The sequence below is a fragment of the Lepidochelys kempii genome, chromosome 1 (assembly GCF_965140265.1).
Source record: "Lepidochelys kempii isolate rLepKem1 chromosome 1, rLepKem1.hap2, whole genome shotgun sequence".
In the NCBI taxonomy this organism is placed as follows: domain Eukaryota; kingdom Metazoa; phylum Chordata; order Testudines; family Cheloniidae; genus Lepidochelys; species Lepidochelys kempii.
The window spans coordinates 346,610,693-346,635,088 of record NC_133256.1 but is presented as its reverse complement, the minus strand read 5'-3'; the positions used below and the strand labels follow the sequence as shown (position 1 = coordinate 346,635,088).

Genomic DNA, 24,396 nt, shown 5'->3' with positions numbered 1-24,396 from the left:
GTCACAGTAACAGTTATTCAAAACCAAACAAATGGAAAAAAACCCCCAAATTCTTCCTTCTCCTGGATTTCTCAATGTCCCATCTTCGGCAGAGCTTTTAATTAAGTGCATTCTATAAAATTCTAGGACTGGCCACCAGAGGGCAGCCTAGCAATAAGAATTGATAGACTCCGAAGACTGCTGTTGAGTTTCTGATCTCCAGCCCTGTCTCTCCGTAGAGATTAAAAGTCATAATGAATTTAGAATAGAATTGGAAGGTCACACAACTTGCTAAAGTTGTCTTTGTCCTTTCTGTTTAACTTTTGCCTTCCCTCACTCACCAGCTTGCCCTAACACCACACAAGTGATGCCTACCCCTGCTACAGGTTGGTGTTATCAGGTCATGTCATGTGAAATTCAGTGGGCTGGTAATCCAGCCTGCAATGTCATGTGGATCTGTATGTCATCTTACACTTTCCAGTACAAAGCCTATGTATTGCTCTGATTCCACTTGTGGAGGGGCTGGGCTGGATTTTCTTTGTCGTAGTTAATGTGACTACCCAATTAACCAGCAACAGCAGACTACCTCAGGAGTGCTGGTCAGCCCCTCCATAATCTTCCCATTCTTCACAGGCTCGGCAGAGATGAGAAGCAATATCTGAGATTTGAATTTTGTTCTTCCCATTAAATGCACATGGCACTAGTCTGGGGTCACCAATAATATGACGCTTAATATGTCTGTAGCAATTCATGTTCAAAGATTTATATAAACGTAAGTTAATTGATTTTTGCAACACCCTTGTAAAACCAGTTATGAAGTGTTTCCATTTTGCATATGGGAAAACTGAGGGGCAGAGGTTGTGACTTGTTCAAGAGTCAAATAGCAAGTCATTGATGGAGCCAGAATCAGAGCCCAGGGCTTCCTGACTCTAAGCCCTGTCCTCATTCCTCCAGACTATTAACAAAAACGGAGAAAACTGCCCCTTCCCTGAGTTCAGTGTGCAGAAGGCCCAGCTGCTTGCTGCAGGAAATCTGGTTTTGAAGTTTGCTTTTGAAGGTTTTAATTTTAACTCTGCGTTTTGGTGCTTCCCTGCTGCTCTGCAGATCGCTATTACCGGGGCATTACTGTGGCCTGGCAAGTGGAGGGCCCGGAGCTGGAGAGCATAAAGCAGTGTCCATCCTGCAGTGATGTTGGTGCTGCATCAGAAGATTTTTACTGTTCATAATGCTTTCAACAGTAATGCTTAAAGCAGCTTCAGCAGGGGGTTTATTTTAAAGGGATGTTGCCAAATAGGTTAACAATACCCTTGTGCAGAACAGTGCTAACTGCATCACCCATACAATAATACTTAATCCTGCCATGAGTGCAGGGGACTGGACTAGCTGACCTCTCAAGGTTCCTTCCAGTCCTATGATTCTGTGTTTGTGACTCTTTTTTTCATTTTCATTTTATAATTGCAATAATCTTAGGGCAGGGCATTTCCTGGTGTTAATGGCCACTGCTTGTACGTCAAGCTTTTACCTCCCCTCCCTCAGCGGGTCATTAATCGCTAAGGGATGCTCTGCACCTTGATCATTATAGCTTATGTGAGTCAGCGGGATTTGCATACATTTCAGTACAGTGGAATCTCAGAGTTATGAACACCTGGTAACTCTGAAATGTTTGTAACTCTGAACAAAACGTTATGGTGGTTCTTTCAAATGTTTACAACTGAACATTGACTTAATACAGCTTTGAAACTTTACTATGCAGAAGAAAAATGCTGCTTTTAACCATCTTCATTTAAATGAAACAAGCACAGAAACAGTATCTTTACCTTGTCAAATCTTTTTTTTTAAATTTCCCTTTATTTTTTTAGTAGTTTTTTTTTAACACAGTACTGTCCTGTATTTGCTTTTTTTGGGGGGCGGCGTCTCGCATCTATGCTGCTGCCTAATTGCATACTTCCGGTTCCAAAATAGGTTTGTGGTTGACCAGTCAGTTTATAACTCTGGTGTTTGTAATTCAGAGGTTCTACCGTACTTGCAGTAGCCAAACACAGGTGCATGTGGTGTGACTCCCTTGAGCCAACTCCTCAGTCACAGAGAAATCTAATAACCTGGATTTGAATTGTAGACGTTAAAGATAGGAAATCCCTTTTATGTTGACCAGTTCATTTCTTCCCTAGTCCTGGTGCAGGATTATTCCTGGCTAGAGTATGTTCTCCAGTACTGTGTTTTTTTTGTAGGGGTCCTCCTAGGTTTTACTCTGTTTAAATTCTCTCTTTTAAGAGCATAAAAATAACCCTATTGGGTCAGCCCAATTGTCCATCTAGCTTAGTATCCTGTCTTCTGACAGTGGCCGGTGTCGGGTGCCCCAGAGGTAATGAACAGAAGAGGCAATCATTGAGTGATCCATCCCCTGTTGTCCTGTCCCAGCTTCTGGCAGTCAGAGACATAGGGATACCCAAAGCATGGGGTTGCATCCCTGACTCATCTGGGCTAATAGCCATTGATGGACCTATCCTCCATGAATTTATCCCATTCTTTTTTTAACCCAATTACACTTTTGGCCTTCACAACATCCCCTGGCAATGAGTTCCACAGGTTGGCTGTGCGTTGTTTGAAGAAGTACTTCCTTTTGTTTGTTTTAAACCTGCTGCCTATTAATTTCATTAGATGATCCCTGGTTCTTGTGTTATGTGAAGGGTTAATAACACTTCCCTATTCACTTTCTCCATACCAGTCATGATTTTATAGACTTCTATCCTATCCTCCCTTAGTCATCTCTTTTCTCAGCTGGACAGTTGCTGTCTTTTTAATCTCTCTTTGTATATCTCAGTCATTTTTATTGCCCTTCTCTCTACTTTTTCCAATTCTAATTTATCTTTTGTGAGATGGGGCAACCAGAACTGCACACAGTATTCAAGTTGCGGGCGTACCATGGATTTATTTAGTGACATGATATTTTCTGTCTTTTCTATCCTTTTCCTAATGGTTCCTAACATTCTGTTCGCTTTTTGATTGCCGTTGCACATTGAGCAGATGTTTTCAGAGAACTATCCACGGTGACTCAGATCTCTTTCTTGATTAGTAACAGCTAATTCTCATCATTTTCTGTGTATAGTTGGGATTATGTTTTCCAATGTCATTAGTCAACATTGAATTTTAGCTGCCATTTTGTTGCCCAGTCACCCAGTTGAGTGAGATCCTTTTGTAGCTCTTCGCGACCAGCTTTGGACTTAATTATCTTGAGTTCTTTAGTATTGCCTGCAAACTTTGCCACCTCCCTGTTTAGCCCTTTTTCCAGATCATTTATGAATATGTTGAACAGCACTGGTCCCAGTACAGATACTTGGGGGACCCCGCTATTTACCTCTCTGCATTCTGAAAACTGGCCATTTATCCCTACCCTTCGTTTCCTATTTTGTCATCCATCAGTTTTTTGATCCGTGACGGGGCCTTCGCTCTCATCCCATGACTGCTTACTTTGCTTAAGAGGCTTTTGTGAGGGACCCTGTCAATGGCTTCTGAAAGTCCAAGTACACTATATCCACTGGATCACCATTGTCCACATGTTCGTTGACCCCCTCAGTGAATTCTAATAGATTGGTGAGGCATGGTTTCTCTTTACAAAAGCTATGTTGACTCTTCCCCAACCATATTGTGTTCACAGACGTGTCTGATAATTCTGTTCTTTATTATAGTTTCAACCAATTTGCCTGGTACTGAAGTTAGGCTTACTGGCCTATAATTGCCAGGGTCGTTTCTGGAGCCTTTTAAAAAAATTGACGTTACAGTAGCTGTCCTCAAGTCATCTGGTACAGAGGTTGATTTAAGCCATAGGTTACATACCACAGGTAGTAATTCTGCAGTTTCATATTTAAGTTCCATCAGAACTCTTGGGTGAATATCATCTGGTCCTGGTGACTTATTACCAGGAATCCTAGAAATCCGTTTGCCATCGAATTACGTGGAATTTGCTTTTTTTTACAGAGAATCTTTAGTTTTACATTTTGTGAAAAAATAAGAACATGTATTAACTATTAACTACATTTTACTGAAAGTTAGGATGACCATGTTTCCCAAAGTGAAAACGGGACACCATGTGGGGCTGGCCTGAGCCATCGAAGCCAACAGCCTGAGCCCCAGCACCTGGCATCACCTCCCCCCGTCCCCCTCCCCAACATTCCTCTGAGCCCCCTGTAGGGTGCATGTCCCACTTTCTTTTTGCAAAACTGGGCATTTGTCCCATTTGCAAACAGGACAAAAAGGTTGGGACGTTCAGGACAGGGCTTAAAAAGGGGACTGTCCCAGCCAAAACAGGACGCATGGTCACCCTAGTTCAACTGATACCTATATATAGTGTGGCTAGGGGAACTAAAGTTCAGCATTTCATTTTAATCGCAGGAAAATGTGGATTTTTATTTTTATTGGGGAATTTTGTTTTTGTATCACGGAAAAGTAGGATCCATGCTTATTACTGTGTAATTTATTAATTTGTTCCCAAACTTCCTCTAGGGACATTTCAATCTGGGACAGTTCCTCAGGTTTGTCACCTTAAAAGATTGGCTGAGGTGTGGGAATCTCCCCCATATCCTTTGCAGTGAAGACAGATGCAAAGTATTCATTTAGCTTCTCCACAATGGCCTAGTTTTCTTTGTGTGTTCCTTTAGCACCTTGATTATCCAGTGGCCCCACTGACTGCAGCACTTGGGTTATTTTTGTAGATGGGGGAAGACGACAAACAATCCCGAATAGTAATTACATAATTGGGAGGAGAATTCTGTGAAATGAAATATACAGTGTTCACTGGAGGCCTAACTTTAGGCCTAAGAACATGGACAGAGTTTCTTGAAATATCCCTCTGATCCCTGCAGGGAAAGAAGTTTTAGTGTTTTGCAATGAATTCTGGCTACTTTGCTCCAGATGAGGGTAAAAGCCCCATTATTTATTTATTTGTATTACCTGAGCCCTTCAGAACCTGTTCCAGTTGGCATAGTGGTCACTTCTCTATCTTGTACAGTTAATAGACTGTGCACTGATTCACCATTTGTGGTTTGGTTCCAGGCCCGGTGGGAATGGCAGCAGCTGCCGCCGTGGCAACAGGTAAAAAACGAAAGCGACCTCATGTGTTTGAGTCCAACCCATCCATCCGCAAGAGGCAGCAGACACGTTTGTTACGGTAAGGACCCTCTACTGCAGCTGCCTGTGGCTTCTGCATGCTAACAACCATGTCCATTTCTGTTTGTGCCTTTCCAAAACCCATTTGTTGTTGAGAGATCAGGGGCTGGCCACATGTTGCTCAGCTGAGGGCATCTTTGGCAATTTGCATGGAACCTGAGGGCTGCACTTAATTTGCAAAAATGGATCAGATTGCAGCTGTTTTCTGCTTTTAATATGGTAGTGTGACCCACAGAGACTGGAGTCACCATTCTGATAGTATTCACTATTTATTTCTATTCCTGTCTGATCAGAAATTTAGTCCACGTCATCCTAATTACCATCTTGCTTTTTTCCATTTAAATTCTTAACTACTGCTAAAGCCATTATCTTGAGAACCATTGGAGTTGCAATATCCCAGCTCTGGAATGGTATAAACCATTCACCACCATCACGAGGGATGCATCTTTATTCAGTATTTTTATTGTTTTGTTGAATGGGGCCTCTTACAAGTCTTCCCAATAGTTCCACAAGATGGAAATGAGCTAACGCTTGTCCTTGCACTCCCTCTTCTAGCACAGCTGAGGTGGCACATAGCAGAGTGCATCACATATTGGGTATTTTCAATAAAAATGTCCTGGGTGAAACTTCATTATAGGGGCATCAGCTCTTTCTTCCCTTTTCTGCCACAAATGACTTGGGTAGAACACTGGCAAAGCATGTCAGTTCCGTGCATTCTGTCAGTTTGACAATCAGAAGAATTTTTCCATTTTGTCAAAATAGTTAAATAGTCAATGTGTGTCCGCTTAAATCAGTGTGCGAGCCAGATGGGAGCTGGTGCATTGTCTCTGGCACTGGAGCTTCCATATGGCGTCACATGATGACAGCTTTCAGCAGTACGTTCGCTGTTGAAGGGGGCTCAAAAATGCCCATTTGAATTGATAATCTTAATGTCGCATAAAGTGGCAGCTTACATGGTGAGAACTGCTCTTCCTCCCCTATATCAACTTTCTACGATCCGCTCTAGCAAAGTCACTGCCATTTTCTTGTCAATTCTCTCACATCATTTAAATGTTAATACAAGGAAAGAAGTGGTAAGTGTGAGTGTTTCCCCATGGAGGGACCATCCCCAAGGGACTCACTGATATAACAGGTGGCTGAATATACACATTTCCCTTAGCCAGCTGTTGCAATGTCTCTGTTTCTTGCTTACCACGCTTCAGTTATGGTTTTGTGCAGGATTGAAATACCAGTGAATTATTCAGCATTGTTGTGGGTGCTGAACATAAAATAGTTGGTGTGTGTGTGGGATTCTTTATCTGTAAAATATTTCAAAGTGCTCTACCTATACATTCTGTATTGTTAGTCAGTGGGTGACTGTAGCTTGTTCCTCCCTCTTTGTTAACTGATCATCCACAGGCGTCAGACGATTAATTTCTTCCCAGTGTTGCATGATTGGTCAAGTGCGTCATGGAGGTTTTCTTGACATCCTATAAGGCATCGAGTGTTGGTCATTGCTAGAGACAAGATTCCCAGACATGATGGCCCAATGGTTTGATGTGGCATATCCTCTGTGCCCTTAATTTCACTGCTGAGAGAGAAATGTTCATTTCTTTCCTCTCTCCGCTTTGCTTTACTTTTCTTTTTCATGAACATGTTCCTTGTGAAAACTAGAAATGCCATAGCTGAGCTGTAGTCTGGCAAAAGGGAGCATAGCAGGCCCGTGGGAGCAAAGGGGTGCTTGTGTGGCCACTGTTACTCACCAGGATTTCCTTTCACACCTGCTTTTGGAATGGGCAGTGTCAAGAGGAGGGATTATAATCTGAAGGACAGTGGCTGCAACGGGCCTTAATTTTATCGTCTCCCCTCCCCTTGTTTTCTTCCCCTGTTTCAGGAAGCTCCGCGCCACACTAGATGAATATACCACCAGAGTGGGGCAGCAGGCCATTGTTCTTTGCATATCCCCCTCCAAACCCAACCCTGTTTTTAAAGTGTTTGGTGCTGCACCATTGGAGAATGTGGTAAGTCTCCCTGGGAAGGGGAAAAGGATCTAAGATGAGTTGTTTTGCTTTCTGTGCATATTTCATCTTGGCTTACAGTTCTTCTAAGAGCCACAGTGGTGTCAGCTTCAGGTTTGAAAAACACATACACCTGGAGCCACAAGATCAAATCCCGGCATAGTGAATAATCTCCCGAATCGGGGCTTTCAGATAAGGCCTTAATACTAACGTCCCACCTGCTCCATTTAAATGCTAAAGGTTCCCTGTCACTTCTCATAAAAGAGGAGTTTGGCTTAGGGTTATAGACCAAAATTTCCCCTTTCTCCATTTCTGTGCTGTGAGCTGATCGTGCATCTGGATGCTGCCTTCACCCTAGAGATGGCTGCATTCAGTGCTATTCTGTCTGCCATGTGGAGTATTTTGCCTGGAGAGCTATGGCATGAGATCGGGGCTTAGAGCCTGTATTGCTCGCACTAGTGAGCTTTGGGCTAGGCGGAGGTAAGATAGGAAGGATCTGACAGTACCACCATGGATAGCTGTCTTGAATGGTCAGGTGCGTGGTGGGAGGAGGGAAGGGATTTAGTGGGACTTCTGGGATCAAAGACGTGCGTGTTGTTACATTGCTCTCATTTAGCTATGATTACGGGATGTTACTTACAGATTTATTTCCCAACCACTGGTATATGTAGCAGTTCTGGGACTTTAATCTTTAGCCACTGGTGCTTGGGCTGGCCAGCAACCCCTCAGCCGGTAGTCCCTGCTGCAGTTCCTCTCAACCCTGAAAGATGAGCGTGCAGATCTGCCTCTGTGCTGAGCTACATACATCACCAAATCTCCTGCCCTATTTGCTGTGATGTGCTATATCTTATGATGCAGCTTGGCTGCTCCAGGCCTTACTCTTGTGGGATCTGGGGTTTGAAGCAACCCAGGCTCCGCTGTGTCTTAGGTTAGAGGAGTGTATCCAGTTCAGTAGGAGGCAAGCTGTGCTGGTGCACCTGAGGCTGGACATGCAGTTCATGTAGATACCTGCAGTGGGAGGGTGGGGTCTAAGGGAGTCACTGGCTGGTACTGCTGAGGTCTCAATCTGGCAAACCAGTAGTTACCTGGAATAGTTGGAGACCACCAATTTCCAGGACAGTCAGGAAGGACTGGACTCTGCTGGTAAGTAGAAAGGGTTTAAAATCGTCTCGGCTGTCAGTGATTCCAGCTAGCCTCGAATGAGATTCCTTGAGCCTTGCAGGAAATGAGGGGATCATCCTGATTGCAACAGCACCATTGCTTCCAAACTTTTATTAAAAGCATTCTCATACCCCCCCCCCTTGGTGGTGTTACTTGGAGTTTCATCATTTCTCTTTCATGCATCCCTGTGGGGCCAGTGGGTATTTTTACCTACCAGCTGTGGCATTGTTTGCTCACTCAGTTCTGCAGTGTCTTGGGGACGGTGAACAGCCCCTCCTCCGGTTACCTAGCACCCTTGCCTCTCTTGTTGCTCTTTGCCTTGTTTACCTGAGCCTAATGATTCCCCACAGGTGCGCAAGTACAAGAGCATGATCCTGGAAGACCTGGAGTCAGCACTAGCGGAGCATGCCCCTGCGCCACAAGAGGTTAACTCCGAGCTGCCACCCCTAACCATCGATGGAATTCCTGTCTCGGTGGACAAGATGACCCAGGTAAGCAGCCAAGGAAGGTGGAAACTTGGAAGAAGAAATGAAGAGGCGTTTTAAAGCCTGTTGATTTTACAGTGGAGTGTATGCCTGCGTCCTAAGGGACACTTAATCCCGTCTCTCTGGTGGGACCATAGCGGGCCAGGTAATAGGTGTGAATCTTTATCACTGGTGCTCCTTTCCATATGAAATTGTACAAATCCTAGTGAGGGCTAGAGCACAGATTGCTGGGACTCCTCCCCCAGCTTTCCCCGTGGGGTCATTGTCGTGCTCCATCAGCTATGAATGGAGGAGCTGTCAGTCCTGCACCTGTATCAGGAAGGTGGCTTATTACTTGTCAATAGAGTCCCCTTTTAGTTTCCCCCCTTGACTTAAACTGTGTGCCTTGATTCTTCTCCTCTCGCTGATGCTGTGGGTGGAAGCAGAAGGAAACCCACTGATAGTTATGTTCCAGGGCAAACCCCACTCTCCCACCTCCAGGGCAGGGGCGAGCTGCTAATATCTGGTGGTTACAGTGAGTCATTTGCAATAGGGGTCGGGGAGACTCCTCGTCCTCTCATGACCCAGTCCTTGTCTGAGCAGTGTTGCATTGGTGGTCCTATCTCTGGGAGAAAAGGGGAGGGGGCTCTGAAGGAAACTTCCCTTGCATGAGGAAGGATCAGTAGTCTTGTATAAAAAGAAAAGGAGGACGTGTGGCACCTTAGAGACTAACCCATTTATTTGAGCATGAGCTTTCGTGAGCTACAGCTCACTTCATCGTGTAAATCTCCTCTCTCCCTTGGCGGTGGCAGGGACAGGAGAGGAGGGAAGAGTGCGACGAACACTCTGTAAAGGAGCTAAGTAAAAGGCTCTGCATGTGCTCATTTAGGCAGATTGATCTATCAAAACAAATCGCAAATGCCCAGACCCAGCTCTGCACTGGGAGGCAGAAACTCAGAGAGGAACATGAGTGAGTGAGACCTGGGGTGAGGGTGGTCAGCAAGTTAGATATGGGTTTATCATGTGATATGTCAGCAGAAGGTCAGAGTGCTTCGGGAGAAGAGTTGTTGGCGCAGAGAGTGGTCGGAGCAGTGAAGAGGAAGGTTTTCACCTCAACAGTGGTGACGTGAGGAAGAGACAGAGAAGAAATTGGTGCTAGTGGAACAGAGGGAAAGGAGATTAGAGAGAGATGAGGTTGACTAGAGGAAATCCACGATTTGCAGCTATTGCAGTGAGGTAGAAATGTCAAGAAGCTTTCCCTCTTTTTGCTGCAGGATGTAGGCGCACACATAAAAATAGTTGCTATTAAAAAGAAAAATTTTTGTCCAGTCAACTCGATGGCCGTTAGTGTTGCATTTCATCATCAGAACAATATAAAAATGTCAACTTTCATTCTAGTAAACCCCCCACATGGATTTTCTACACGGAAGGTATTTAATTTTTATGCCAGTGTTGGAAATGAGAGCAACACTTCAAATTCAAGAGTTGTTTAAGTTTTACCCTCTAACTCTCCAAACATGGTTAGACAACCTCAGCTCTTTAATCTGTACTTTCTGTTTAAAAAAAACTTCTTGTGTTCAATCTAAAATATAAGCAGTTCTGTTTCCTCTAGGTATGAAGTGGCCTTGGCTGTTAAGAAAATTCTGTGGTTTTGAAACAATTATTCTGTGCACAGATCTGGCCGAGGCAGGTGGGGAGTTGACTGCTCTGTGTTGCCATGTGTGAGATGTGACTTTGATTTCAGGTTCTTTGTGCTTTGTCTTCTGGCTCAGAACTTATTCGCTGTTAAGGTGGCACCTTGTGAGTCCTTCTGCAAAAGCTCCTTTGGCTGATCTGTTAGCACGGTTGATGATTTCCTAAATCAGATTGCTAGCTTTTCAGAGGGAGGGGCCTTTCTTACTATGTGTTTGTACAGTACACTGCACAAGGGGGCCCAGATCCTAAACAGGGTTCAGTAGGCACTCACTGCTATCGCAGTATAAATAATGAGGAGTACATGTACAGAGGGGATTGCTGACTGCTCCAATGCACTCTGCTGCTAACCTTCCCTAATCTCTCTGCCCCTCCTCTTTCTATTAGTGGTGGAGCAGTTGTATTCTGGCGTTCTCTATTGGAGCAGCATTCTCTGGCAATAAGTATGCAAACTGTTGATGCAACAGTAAAGTAACTTACAAGGCACCTTATTTTGAGATCTCGCGTACCCATCATGCTTAAGTAACTGCCTAATTAGGAATATCTTTCTTGCTGGAATGATACTTTTTGTATAAACAACTTTATTGCAATGGTGTTGAATTTCTCCCAAGCTGTAGACAGATGTAGCTCTTGCACTTGTACCCTCATCCCCATAGACTGATAGAAGTGTCAGGCTGCAGGGGTCCTCGAGAGGTCATCTTGTTCAGGCCCCAGCACTCAAGGCAGGACTAGGTAATAAATACCATTCTCTGTTTGTTGTGGATAGTGCGCAAATCATCTGTCTGCGGACAGGTGGTCACGTTGATGCTCTTGTCTCTGCTTTCCCATCTGTAAAATGGGGGTGACTTCATAAATCAGGAATGGGCAACTTAAAGGAAGTAGAGAGCCACACGATCCACTGAAACTCTTTGGCAGGCCGAAGGGGTAATGCAGGGGGAGTGTCAGGTCCTGCCTTGGGCCTGTGATACAATGGTGGAGGGGGGTGAGGCCTGGGGGGTGGGGTTGGAGAACAAGCCCACCCTGAAGTCATCCCTCCGCAGCAGCTCCTATCCTACGGTACTGTCCCAACTCCCTGCTCTGGCTCATTGGTTCTTGCAATAGGTGCAAGCTCCCCGCACAACGCCCTACACCCTTCCTGGTGCCTCTGAATCACCTGCCCCGAGCTGGGCTGTGGCAGGCTAAATAAAATGATCTGGTGGGCCGCCAGGTGCTCATCACTGTCCTAAACATTTATAAAATACTTCGAGAGCCTTGGATGGGAGAGGGCCACACAAGGACAAAGTATTATTAAATATTGCCAGGGCTACAAACTCTCCGTGGGATCTGAAAATCCACCTGTGGTCTTTCTGTCAAAGTTAATAAAGATGCTACATTTGGATCACAGCTGACCATTTTGTTAATGAGGGAGTCTCCCTAGCTTATAGCTGTACAGCCCCTGCAGGGCTAAGAGAAGTAAACACTTACTTCAGTAAAACCTGAGATAGCACTTGGACACTGCAGGGAGCAGAGATGTTGGCTAAAATGGTGCCACATTTTCAGTCATTTTTCGGACCACAATGGCACTTAAGAGTTATAAAAGGTAATTTTAAAGCACAACAATTCTGCAGTGAGCCCTTTGTTCAGGGCTCTGCATCTCACTTGGGAGAGCAGAAGATACTACTAGCCCTAAATCAGTGCAAAGAATGAAGCATCTTGCCTGGCTAGTGATGCCCTCAAACATTGTAGCAGAAATCTTGATCCCCAGAATGCCCAGCTGAGCAGATATAAAGCTTTTCAGTTCATGGCTGATAATTTTTACATGGCTCAATATATTCTTTTCATGGTGTTTGCCTTCATCAGCTAACAGGAGAATTTAGCCTTTTTCAATTCTTGTTTGTGACTGGAGATTACAAAGCCTGGAGGAAAGCAGAAAAATGTAAAAATATATATTGGGCATCTCAGTTAAGGAGCACGTCACTACGAATGGAAAAATGAGGCTTTGGCTTTGAACAGCTGCAGGTCTCATTGGACAGGTGTTAGAAGTGTTAGGTTTAGCTCACTGAAGAGGAGATGAAAATAATTCTCCTCCTTTTAATTGCCTTGCTTCTTTGGAGGTCTTGGGGGAGATAAAACCTTCCGCAGGTTGAGTAAAGGTGTTTCCATGGATTTACAGATGGGGAGCACTGCCCACCTGTGCTGTGTGTGAAAAATGTGGGCAGTGGGGTCTGATTCTGAAGCCCTTACTCAGGGGAATCTCCCATTGTAGTCAATGGGCATTTTGACGAAGGACTTCAGAACAGCCCAGTCAGGAGCTTGATGGCTAGTAGCTTATCCATGTCTTTATCTGAACGCAGTGGGTGAACACTGAGTTGTATTTTGTACTCTGCTCTGCATATATAAATCTCAGGAAGTTGCTGGATGTTGCTTACACTTTCCTGAATGCAAAATTTGTCTCTTAACCTGACCTTCCTTCCTTTAACGTCTGCGTATGACTTTGATGCAAAGATGACTCCACTCCACCCCAGTTTCCCCAAAAAAAGAAATTAAAAGGTGTTTGTTTCACTGATGTGGGTCAGCATGTAGGCACCAAACCAGTTTACTGTTAGGCACTGAACAGTTATGTTGGGGAAATTAGTCAGTCAGTTGTGGTGAGTATATGATAGAGAGGGAGGGGGTTTGAAGCGTACCTGTAACCGTGCATACCAGCATTGAGAAAGCATCCTAACATTGGAGGCTCAGGGTTTGTTCTTGTGCCTGGTTTGCAGCATCCTGATGCAATGAAGTTGCTATATGTAGCATTCAGAGGACTTCTCAACCTCGTGTGCTGCTACAGGTGGAATGGGAGGTCATGAGCGTCAAGGGTCAGTGATACTGTACGCTCTCCTGCCTAGAGGGTGCACCACACTTAGGCTGTGCAGGAGCTCAGCAAACAGGTTAACAATTCGGATTTCTTTGTTTCTTATTTTTCACCTGACCAAGGTGAGTGAGGGGGAGGGAGACGGCTCATGTAAGAGTAAAATGCAAGATTAAAGAATTTGTGAACAGGTGAGGTCAGTTAATCGAAGGATCTGATTGAGCCTCTTCTGCACTGTGTGTTCTGCCATGTTCTGCCTACTCTCCTGTCCCAATCTCTGCTCCTCAGCTCTGACCCATTGTACAATATTGCATGAGTTTCTCTGCTTTGAGCACTCCTAGTGTTCCCACTGTACCTCTGGCTATGGATAGGGACAATATTTTTACGTAGAGACTTGCCTATGGTGGTGGTGGGTGCTAGCCTGCTGCATTTACCAGGGTTCCATCCTGCCCGGTGCTAGGTGCCTTCAGCTCCCATTGAGATCTGTGAGATCAGGCCCTGTCTCTCATTTTTGCTTCAACAAATGATTAAATTTGGCCCAACTTCTCTCCCAGCCTGGCCTGTCTGAAGTGCCAGCAGTGGTGAGGCCTGAAAAGGGGTTCCAGAAGGGCAAGATGAGCTTTGTAAAAAGGCAATTCATTATGGTGAATTTGTTGCTACCTACCTTGGCCGATGTCCCATTTTTTAATCTGCTGCTGCAGATAAAATATTATTGGATCATTCAGTCTAAAATCTGCTGCTGCAGAAGGCAGCTCTCTCATGTGTTAGGTAGGATGGACACAAGATCACAGAACCCCCGTGTTCCACTCTGGTTACTGCTTCATCTGCAATCACCTGCTTCACCATTCAGGTACGATTCAAGAATATGAATTGTCTAGACTTGGCTTAATCCACCTATGCCCCATTGCAGCTGTTGCAGATGGCTGGTGTTCTCCCGAGAGGGAATTTCTGGGGGCCCTTGGAAGGCTGTTCTTCACAGAAGGTGCTCTGTTCTGGAAGCTGCTTCCCTTAGCAAACTGTCAGAGTTCAGGCCTGGCTGTTATTCGATGCATCTTGCACTTTGCCCTGTTGCTTCTAGTGTTTCTGTGTCTCTGCAGTTGGGTGCATCTTGGTTTTTTGGAGGCTGAGGATAGTTAAGATCAGGATTAACTAATTATCTTTAAGGGTTCATCTTACTGTTTTTCCTTAGAAGACCCCAGGTGCCCTAGCTAAGGGCACCCAATAAACGTTTCTAACAGTATCGTGTACAGACCTTGCCTTGTCTCTCATGCAAGCTCTTTTCCAAGCTGACGGACTGAGGAGATCGGAATGAATCTTTATTTTTATAAGTGACTTGATTTTGCCAGGGTTTCCCTTTTTGTGTGGTGGTGGTGGGGTTTGTGAGGGTCTGAGGGCTCCGAGTTCAGCATACTGTGCTGATTCCCTCCCAGATGCTGCACACTTCGGCGAGACGGGGCTCTGCATCTCAGAACGGTAGCCCATTTTAGGCTTTTGTGAGCAGGTGGGATGAGGGGGGCCGTGCTTGTTGTGATGCTAATTAGAGAGGCCCTCGCGCTCGAGCAGGTTATAATGCTGTGCCGCTGCTGTTGATTGTTTCCCTGGCGGATTAGAGGCGAACCCGCCTTAACAAGTGCCTTGAGTCTCTGAACTCCTGAGGACCAGTAATGACTCCATCTGGTAACAAGGAGCACAGCTTGCAGCTCGGAGTTTGGGGAAGGAGCTTTTGACAACGAAATTCCATTCACGCTCATGATTTTTTAATAATTATTGTTGCGATAACGCTTCTTGCCCAAGCGTCTCGGAACACTTCACAGCAGGGGCGTTGCCCCTGTTTTGTCGATGGGGAGGCTGTGGCACAGAAAGGTTAGGCCACACAACAGGCAGCGTTCTAGAGGGCAGGGCCTGGAGTGGGAGGGAGGAGACCTGGGTGTGTCTGCTAGCGACTCCCTGCGTGACCTTGAGCAAATCATTTAACCTCTCTGGGCCTCACTTTCCCCATTTCTACCTTGGGGGTAGTCACCTTGAGATGAAAGTAGCTATAGAAATGCAGGTGGTATGTATTGCCCTGGGCTTAATACGGAATTTGTGGGGAGGGCACTTCTTTGAGTGCTGGTCCCGAGGGATATTCGCTGTGGGTGCACGTGCCTCAGACCGGAAGATTCTTCACTAGCAATGTCCATCGGTCCGCGCCTGCACAGTGTTGTGCTCCAAACGAAGCGCATAAGGGGCAGCACGGACCGACCACCTCTCCAGTTCCATTCTGCCACTTGTGGTCTGAGATGGAATTCCACAGTGCCCGCAGCTTGGCTGGCGTTCCTGCTGTCTATTCGGGGATTATTGTAAATAGTTTTATTTTAGTGTAGTTAGTTTAGCAGTGTAGCTAGTTAGATTAGTGTTTGGGTTAGGAGGTGTTCCTCCTTCTTGCTCATCTGCACCATTTGGGTTACTCATTATGCCCCAAATCCTGGGCTTTAAGTCCTACGTGGCCTGCCTCTGGGTTTTCCTGGTCAGTGATCCCCACTCCTCCTGCCTGTAACTGCCTTGGAGAATCTCATATTCCATCTGAGTGCGAGATTTGTTGTTCCTTCCCACCTTGTACATGACAATCTCAAGAATTTCGGCTTAGGCATGTGGGGAGCTTTCTATGAGGCCACAGCTTGACCCAGTGGCTTCTGACCCCCATATATGTTACCAGGATCCATCCACTAGCACCTCTCTGGACCCAGCACTTCCCAGATCATAAAAGTCCAGATCTAAAGACTCTAGCATGCATGAATGGGAAGAGGGTAAAGGAAAGCACCCTCATGAGAAATGGGAGAAATCCCCATCTAACCCTCTGCCTACCCTACCCCTTCTAAGTCAGGCGAGACTCCGTGCCCCGGTACAGGTGTCTGCATCTCCCGGGGAGTGTGTGCGGGTATCAGCCGTACCGAGAGTCAGGCATGCCCATAGACTGCTGCCTAAGCGAGGGACAGGTCCAGCTCTATCATCAGTGAAGGAGAGGAGAGGATAGTCGCTCTCTGCACCAGTGATTTCATACTACAAGCAGAGAAGGAACTTAATGGTACTAACACCTACCTTCCATCCCAAGCCTGTGCTGTCAGCTCCAGCTACGCACAGAAGCCCCTCTTGCTCTTCTGCTGGACCCAGCTATGCTATTCTTGAGGAACCTAGAGGTTTATACTGACCCAGAGTCACCGCTACTCTCGGATCCGGTTATCTCCAGAGAGGTGCCTACACTGGCCACTCACTGGTCCCTTCCACTGTGGTATCGAGCTGCCGGAACCGACAGCATACCACTCATGCATGCCAGCCACTTGCCGTGGCACCACTAGACAGGCAGTTCCGTCCACTTCGCCCATAGATTCCAATGACTCGTATTCCTCTGGCAGGACTGATGCACCGGTCATTCTGACCGTCCTGAGTTGCGCCATTAGCCCTGATAGGGGTTCCAGAGCCTCCACAAGACATATCTTCAGCCCTGGGACGAGTGGCACCCTATTGGGACAACTTCCATACCCATATGACCCCATACCATGTCCCTGTTAGGGTTCTTGGGATCCTTACTTTAGACCCCCTGGCTACAGAAGATGGGAGCAAGAATGCCAGCAGAGATCACTTTGTGGGGAAGAGTATCAGCCCGTGGAGCACTGTAAGGATCAGGAGCAGCCCAACCAGCAAGAACCCTCTCTTCCGCCGGTGGCTCATTCTTGTCTTCTGAGGAGGTGGTGGTGCCAGCCTTACCTTTGCTGTCTGAGGATTATAAACAGCTCCAGGACCTCCTGAAGAGGATTGTGGTGGCTTTCCAGATCTCACTGAAGGAAGTCTAGGACCCTACTCACAAGTAAGGTGTGGCGGCTCAACTGAAACGTGATATTCCACACTTAGTCCAGCAACATTGCGTTGTACACCGGGAAGACTTGGGGATTTCTGATGCATGGAAAGAGGTCAAGCTGATAAGAGACATTGAAACCCTAATGAGAACTGTCTACATGGTGTTCTGTCGGTCATCCAGGAGAAAATGCAAATTTCAGGAAATAGTGGATGCTTCTGAATGTGACTCAATAAAGTGCACTGGTTATCTAGGCACTTTGCACTTCAAGCAATTATTCTCAACTATAATCCTCTTCTGGAATATTTTGAGCAAGACAAAGATACTAATCCAGTTTCTAAATACTGCCACCTAAAGCTGAATACCATGGAATATCGAATAACATTAGAAGTTTTGAATGATGTTTTGTTGGAGCTGGCTTCGCTATCCCCGCTGCTCCAGAAGCGGGGCCTTACACCTCTTGAAGCATTTCACCTTGTCTGAGGTAAACTGAACAAGATCAGAAGAGAGTACCTTGGAGATTCAGTCTTATGGAATGACAAAGTTAAGTCTCTCTTAGACATGAGCTCTCAAGAAAATAATGAAATTGGTACCAATTCCATAATAACTTTCATAAACATCTTGTGTGCACATTTGGCAGACAGGATTCCAGAGGATGAAGTCCAGGAATGGTCCGCTTTTGATTGTGCAGCAATAGTTACGTGTGACTTCAGTTTTGGAATTCATCAGGTCAAATCCCTATGTTCAAAATACAAAGACTTTCTTGCTGAAGAGATTGTTATAATCCAGTCAGTAGAATGACTTCAAGTTTGCAGTAGCCGAAAGGCTCAAAAGCCAATTGGTTTCAAGTTTCCCAGATATGGTGACATTTGCTCACCAGAACGAACAGTTTCAGGATCTTGCAAAGTTGATGGATATTGGAGGAACATTCCTAGCATCAAGTGCAGACTGTGAGCTTGGCTTTAGCTTAATGAACACTCTAAAAAACAAACTACGGAATTGTTTACAAGTAGATCATTTGGACATGCTGATGTGTATTAAGAGTTACCAGCTGGATGGAGGACTGATAGATCTGGACAGAGTTTATATTGAATGGGCAAATTAAAAAGATCGCAGGGAAAAACAGTAAGGTTAGTTTAGCACTCTTTGACATTTCGACCAATAAGGAAATTAAAATGCATTTGTAATTACATATCTTATTCTTGGCTGATAATCATTTATTGATATTTTTTAGGAAAATTTTAAATTTAAAACACAAACTCTTGTTTTTCTTTTTTTACTTATGATGTCTCTATCTGAAAGCCCATGTAAATTGATATAATGGCATACTTCTTAAATTGTCTTTATTATATGTTTATCAAAATCTTTTCAGACGTGTATAGAATGAAAGGTGAAAGTGGACACCAATGGGCAGAAGCCTATGGACTGATGATGATCATGATTAATATGTGCTTGATATATGCTCGTGATTGTCTATAAAAAGGATCATAAAGTGTAATGCTTAAAACTAACTTCTGCTTCATGAAGAATGGTTAAATTTCCTTTTTCTAAGTATTTAAAAATGACATTTATAAAATAACATGGTGTAAAACTATTATCACAAATTGTAAATTAAAACTTTTTAAATGTGTAAGCATTTTACTCGCTTGTGCGCATTTGCCTCATCGCGCACAAATTTGAACTCTGCTTCAAAAATTTGCACAGAAGAAATTTTTTGCGCACACGGCCTGTCAAAAATTAGAGGGAACATTGCCCAGGAGACTCCGGAGGTTACAGCACAGCAGGCAGAAAGCCCTGCCATCGGTTCCTCCTCATCCACATCCCCTGCCAAGAAGCCGTTTCAACAGGACATTTGAGAGCTGCCAACCAATCTCCACGCAGCCAGACACCCCCCACTCACTTTGGTGGCCACCTGTTCTATTCCTTCCCAACCCGGCAACATATTACTTCAGAAATTTAGGTCTCGGAGATCATGTACACAATAGAATTTCTTTCCATTCCTACACCAACCCTTCTCACATTCCTCTTCACGGATGCCTCTCACAAGAGGCTTCTCAGACAGGAGGGAGAGACTCGCTTCTTCAGCTTAAGCTGGAGAGCCAGTTCCTCATTGCAGGGGGAAGGGTTTCTATTTGAGATACTTCCTCATTCCCAAGAAGGGTGGATGGAGACCCATCCTGGATCTCAGGCAACTGAATGTCTCCTTCGGTTGTTGGAGATTCAAGATGACCATCTTGGCTTCTGTAATCCCATCCCTCAACAAAAGTGACTGGTTTGCAGTTACTGATTTAAAAGGATGCCTGTTTTCATTAGGTGTTCACCTGGCTCACAGGCGGTTTCTAACCTTGGTGTGGGCCTAGATCATTACCAGTGCAGAGTCCGTCCTTTTGGTCTCTCGACAGCCCTGAGAACACTCACAAAGATGCTCTTAGTGGCAGTGATGGACCTGCATTGCAACCCAACATCCACCTACCTTGACAACTTGTTGCTCATGGGATGGCCATCTTAGGGAGTTCAATTGACAGGATGCTCGTACTCAGTCTTGCACAATCCTTAGGGCTTCATGTGAGCCCAGAAAAGTCCGCTTTAACCCCAAAGCAGATTATAGAATATATTGAAGTGACTATGGCCTCAAATTCAGTCAAAACTTACTTACATCAGAACAGGGACCACCTTGCCCAACTCCAACTGAGCCCCCAGCTGACAGCTCGCTCCTCTCTGGTTCTTCTAGGCCACAGGGCCGCCTGCACCTATGTAACATCCTTCACAAGGCTCCATAGTCATCTCCTTCAGGTGTGACTACACATGGTTTAAGCTCTGAACAGACAAGTGTATCACGTTCCCTCAGAGCTTTCTGTCTTCTCTTGCCTCATGAGAAAACAAGATATCTGTGTGTAGGGGTTCCCTTCCTTCCCCTTCCACCCACAAAGAAGCTACTTATGGACCCTTCATTACTGGGTTGGAGAATATACCTGGACAACCAAGTGGCAATCTGCTTGAATTTTGAGCGTGCACAAGACTTGCAAAGGTTTCCGCCATTCATACATTTCCATCACGTTCCAGTCACGTTGAACATCATGATGATGGTGTTCTACATAAAGAAGTAGGGAGGAGCAGGATCCGCCCCTCTTTACATAAAGGCAGTCAAGCTCCAGAATTGGAGTATCTGACATCATATCTCCCTTTCAACGGTGCTCCTTCCTGGAATAATGAACACCTTAGTAAACAGCCTCGGTAGTCACTTCCACAGATGCCACAAGTGGGAACATCAAAACTCAGTGGTACAGAACATCTTCCAGCAGCAGGACTCTCTAGGCAGGGACCTCTTTGTACCCCAGGTAAACAAGAAGTGTCCAGCTTGTGACTCCGTTGCTGCTCAAGGGCACAATTCCAGAGGAGACGCATTTCTCGTTACGTGGTCAGTGCCATTAAGGTATACTTTCCCATCCATCCCACTCTAACCACGAGTCCTGAACAAGGTAAAGCAGGACAAATGGGCAGTGGATCATATTGGCTCCTTGGTGAGTGAGACAGTTTTGGTTCATGAGAATCCTCCAGATGTCCACACACCCATGTATCCACTTAAAATAGTTGCCAAACCTTCTGACTTGAGACAAAAGCAAAACTGTCTATCCCAGCCCAGCTTTTTTCCACCTCACAACCTGGTATTTGGATGGGCAATGAGAGAGGTCGTGCTCCAAGGAAGTCCGGTTCATCCTCAGCAACAGCAGAAAGGCTTCCGCAAGAAAATTCTGTGCTGCCAAATGAAAGAGGTTCTCCATCTGGTGCTAACGCTGCCAGATACCTCCATTGGACTCTTACATTCCTATCATCTTGGACAATCTCTTCCTAAAGTCTTCAGGTTTGTCCATTAAATTGCTGCCAGGTACACACACAACAGCCAACTCTTTCCATCCTCTCATAGGCAACTGCTGAATATTCACCCATCCTACAAATGTGAAATTTCTGAGAGGTCTTGTCAGAACCTTTCCTCCAGTATTGGTGCCAACTCCTAATTGGGACCTTTAATTTAGTGCTGTCAGCATTTATGAATCCGCCACTTAAGTTCTTGGCATCCTGCATCCTTCTCCATCGATCCATCAAAGTAGCCTTTCTAATGGCAATCACTTCCACTAGGAGAGTAGGGAAGTTTGCAGCTCTTATGTAGGCCTTCCCTACACAGTATTCCATAAGCATAAAATGTCCCTAAGGTTACATCCCAAACCCATCCGAAAAGTTCCCTCTGAATTCCACCTTAATCTGTCTATCCCTATACCGGTATTCTACCCAAAATCTCATGCCACCAAGGAGGACAGGACACTTCATTCTCTGGATGTTCATAGAGCTTTGGCTTTCTACCTGCAGAGGACGAAGCCCTTTCAAAAATCCCAGAAACAATTCATCTCCTTCAATGAGCAGATGAAAGGGGAGGCAATTTGATCACACAGGCTCTCAAAATGGATTTCAGGCTGCATTCTGCTATGTTATGAACTGATGGAAACTCCTCCTCAGGGCGTGAGGGCACACTCGACTAGAGCACATGCTGCCTCTGTAGTTTCTCTTCAAGGCATACCTCTGGTACAATTCTGTAGAGTGGTGACAATGGGGCTCTTTGCACACCTTTACTAGGCACTACGCCCAGGCTTCTTCAGCAGATGCATCCTTTGGCACAGTGGTCCTGGGACCCGTGGTGCAGCATGGGTCCCTTGCACCTTCCTTCTCCATGAGCACTTCTTGTGAATCACCCATGGTGAATACTTGTGAGGACAAGCACTCGAAGAAAGGAATGTTACTTACCTTATGGTGACTGAAGTTCTTCAAGATGTGTGGCCCCCATGGGTACTCCATAACCCCCCTCCTTCCCCTGTGCTTCGGATCCTTCTAAGTTGATTTGCGGTAGAGTTGGAACTGGAGAGGCAGTCTGTCCCCGCCATCCCGTATGCCTTTGCTTCGGAGTATGAGGAGGTTCAGGGTGCAGGCACGGCTCAACAGACGCTGTTAGAGAATAATCTTCTGGTCTCAGGTCCTTGGAGCGCATGCACACCCACAGTGAATGCTCATAGGGAGCGTACATCTCGAAGAACTCCATTACAGTAAGGTAAGTCACCTTCCTTTCACACTGTCCTGTCATTCTGAAGTATTCCCCTCTCTCTGGTGTTGGTGCAGGATGATGTTTGAAGGGTTTAGGATGCAGTTACAAGCGACTTTGAGATGCAGTTGCTTAAAATACCCTGAAAAGGGAACTTACAGGTCAGCTGACTTGCAAACATGTTCCCTTCTGTTAGCTTGCAGTTTGATGCTGAGGTGCCTAATACATAGACTGGTGTGTCTGAGGTCATGCAGGCAGCAGCGCATTTGGAAGAGGCCCATGCTCTTGTGACAGAGAATTGGAACTACTTGATAGTTGTCTAGTGGGGTAAACAATGTCTCTGTTGCTAATTGGAATTCTTGTCATGACTGTAACCAGCAGCAAACGATTCCTCTTCCCTGAGCTTCCTAGTACTGTAGACTCTTGGGGCTGGTGCTGCAGGATCATCAGCCCCCAGGTAATACAAGACTAGTTGCCTCCAGGAATTCTGGTGGCAACCGTGAGAGCGAAGTTCAAATGGTTTGCTACCAGAGTCACCCAAGGTTATGTGGGGTGAGGGGAAGAGGGAGGAAGAATGTTCTAGTGTTAAATTAGCCTGTTTCTCTGAGAAACATCTGACACTTGGGTGTCACAGTGATCAGCATTACTTAAATTGCAAGCTCTCTGGGGTAGGGACTTTCTTTTTGTTCTGTGTTTGTACAGCACCCTGCACAATGGGGTCTAGGTCCTACGGTGGTAATATACATAATAATAATTAATATGATCTAAAAACATACTGCTAGATGTGCAGAATTCATGATAATGCTAGTAGTAAGCCATGTTCTTGTTAATATGTCTTTGTGGTGTTTTCTGGTCTGCAAATCTCTCTCAAAATATTTTCTCGTGGTAGTAATGCTTTTGTCTCAGCTGAAACATCATCATCCCACTCTTTACCCTTTCCCATAATGTTCTCGAAAACATCAGCCTGACACATCTCCTCCTCTCTTTCTTTGACAAAAGATTTCTTCTTATGGAAAATCATTCAGAGATGATTATTTTTTTTCAGATGGAGCATGAAAAAAAGAACCTTCTTATATAGGCTGTCCAGCGGTTCTAGCAATGGGGGAATGCCTCCTGTTCCTGCTGTGACTTCTCCTATGGGTGGTATTTGATAGCAGGGCTTGTTGAATCCCTGCTGTCTTTGTGACACCCCTGTACAATGTATACCATACAAGATATGCAGAACAGCTACATTCAAGTTGCTGTTAGAGCATTAGCTTTGCATTTCCTCGCGGATTTTAACTGGGCTGGCTGGTTCTCATCACTGTAGTATATGAACCTTAACGTTGCAGTAATATAGGGTGTGTTACTTTTATTATTCTAATTGGCTGACTTACGTCTGTCGCTAACAGTGTTCTGTTTTTCAACTCTGACTGGGGATGAGGTGAAGAGGGATTCATCACATGTTTTCAGGTGTGCTCATGGCTGTTCCAGTGAATAGTTTTAGTCTGATCATTTCCAGGTGGAAACCCAGTCTAGTAATTTATAAAACTAACTTTAAACCCCCCAAAGAAAGTGGGATTTCCAGTTTTAACCCTCTTGTGCTGTTGGTTTCAGGCACAGCTGCGAGCATTCATCCCCGAAATGCTGAAGTACTCAACAGGTCGTGGGAAGCCGGGCTGGGGGAAGGAAAGCTGCAAACCCATTTGGTGGCCTGAGGATATTCCATGGGCAAATGTTCGCAGTGACGTCCGTACAGAGGAGCAGAAACAGAGGGTGTGTGTTGTATTGTTACTAACCCTTCAGGGCAGTCACTGGAGTTTGGGAGTGGGTTGTGATGTTATGAGCCTCCCTCTTGTTTGACGGAAAGAACAGGTAGGTCATAAACTTCCCTGGTTCCATGCCATGTTTAAAAGTTTGTGCCCAAATCATATGGGATAGCTCTTCCTCCCCATTTCCATATCTTGGCTGGATGTCCCCCAGTTCCACATGACAACCATCCATCTGCCCCTTTGTTCCCACCCTGGAGGGTTGACCCCCAGCTTAATCCAAGGGGTGCAACGGGCAGAGGAGAGCAGTGAAGGTGGTGAAAGAGGCGTAATCCTGGATCCACTCTGACTCCCTATTGCTAATTTGCACTCTGGTATTTTTAACCTTACCTCTATTCTCCTTACCCACCACCGGAGTTGGGGGCAATTCCTAATCCA

At 45.4% G+C, this 24,396-nt stretch overlaps 1 protein-coding gene across 8 annotated transcripts in view; it reads left to right on the top strand.

The window, feature by feature from the left end:
• Positions 1-24,396, top strand: part of NRF1 (nuclear respiratory factor 1) — a 105,702-nt gene that overhangs the window by 31,925 nt on the left and 49,381 nt on the right. For all 8 annotated transcript variants that reach the window (XR_012156870.1, XM_073328932.1, XM_073328931.1 and 5 more), the window contains 4 exons: positions 5,029-5,143; positions 7,016-7,142; positions 8,651-8,791; positions 23,807-23,965. Coding sequence is in view for 7 of the 8 variants with exons in the window: in XM_073328932.1 (XP_073185033.1) it covers positions 5,029-5,143; positions 7,016-7,142; positions 8,651-8,791; positions 23,807-23,965 (542 nt within the window). In the remaining variant the exon portion in view is untranslated. The remainder of the gene's footprint in view (positions 1-5,028; positions 5,144-7,015; positions 7,143-8,650; positions 8,792-23,806; positions 23,966-24,396) is intronic.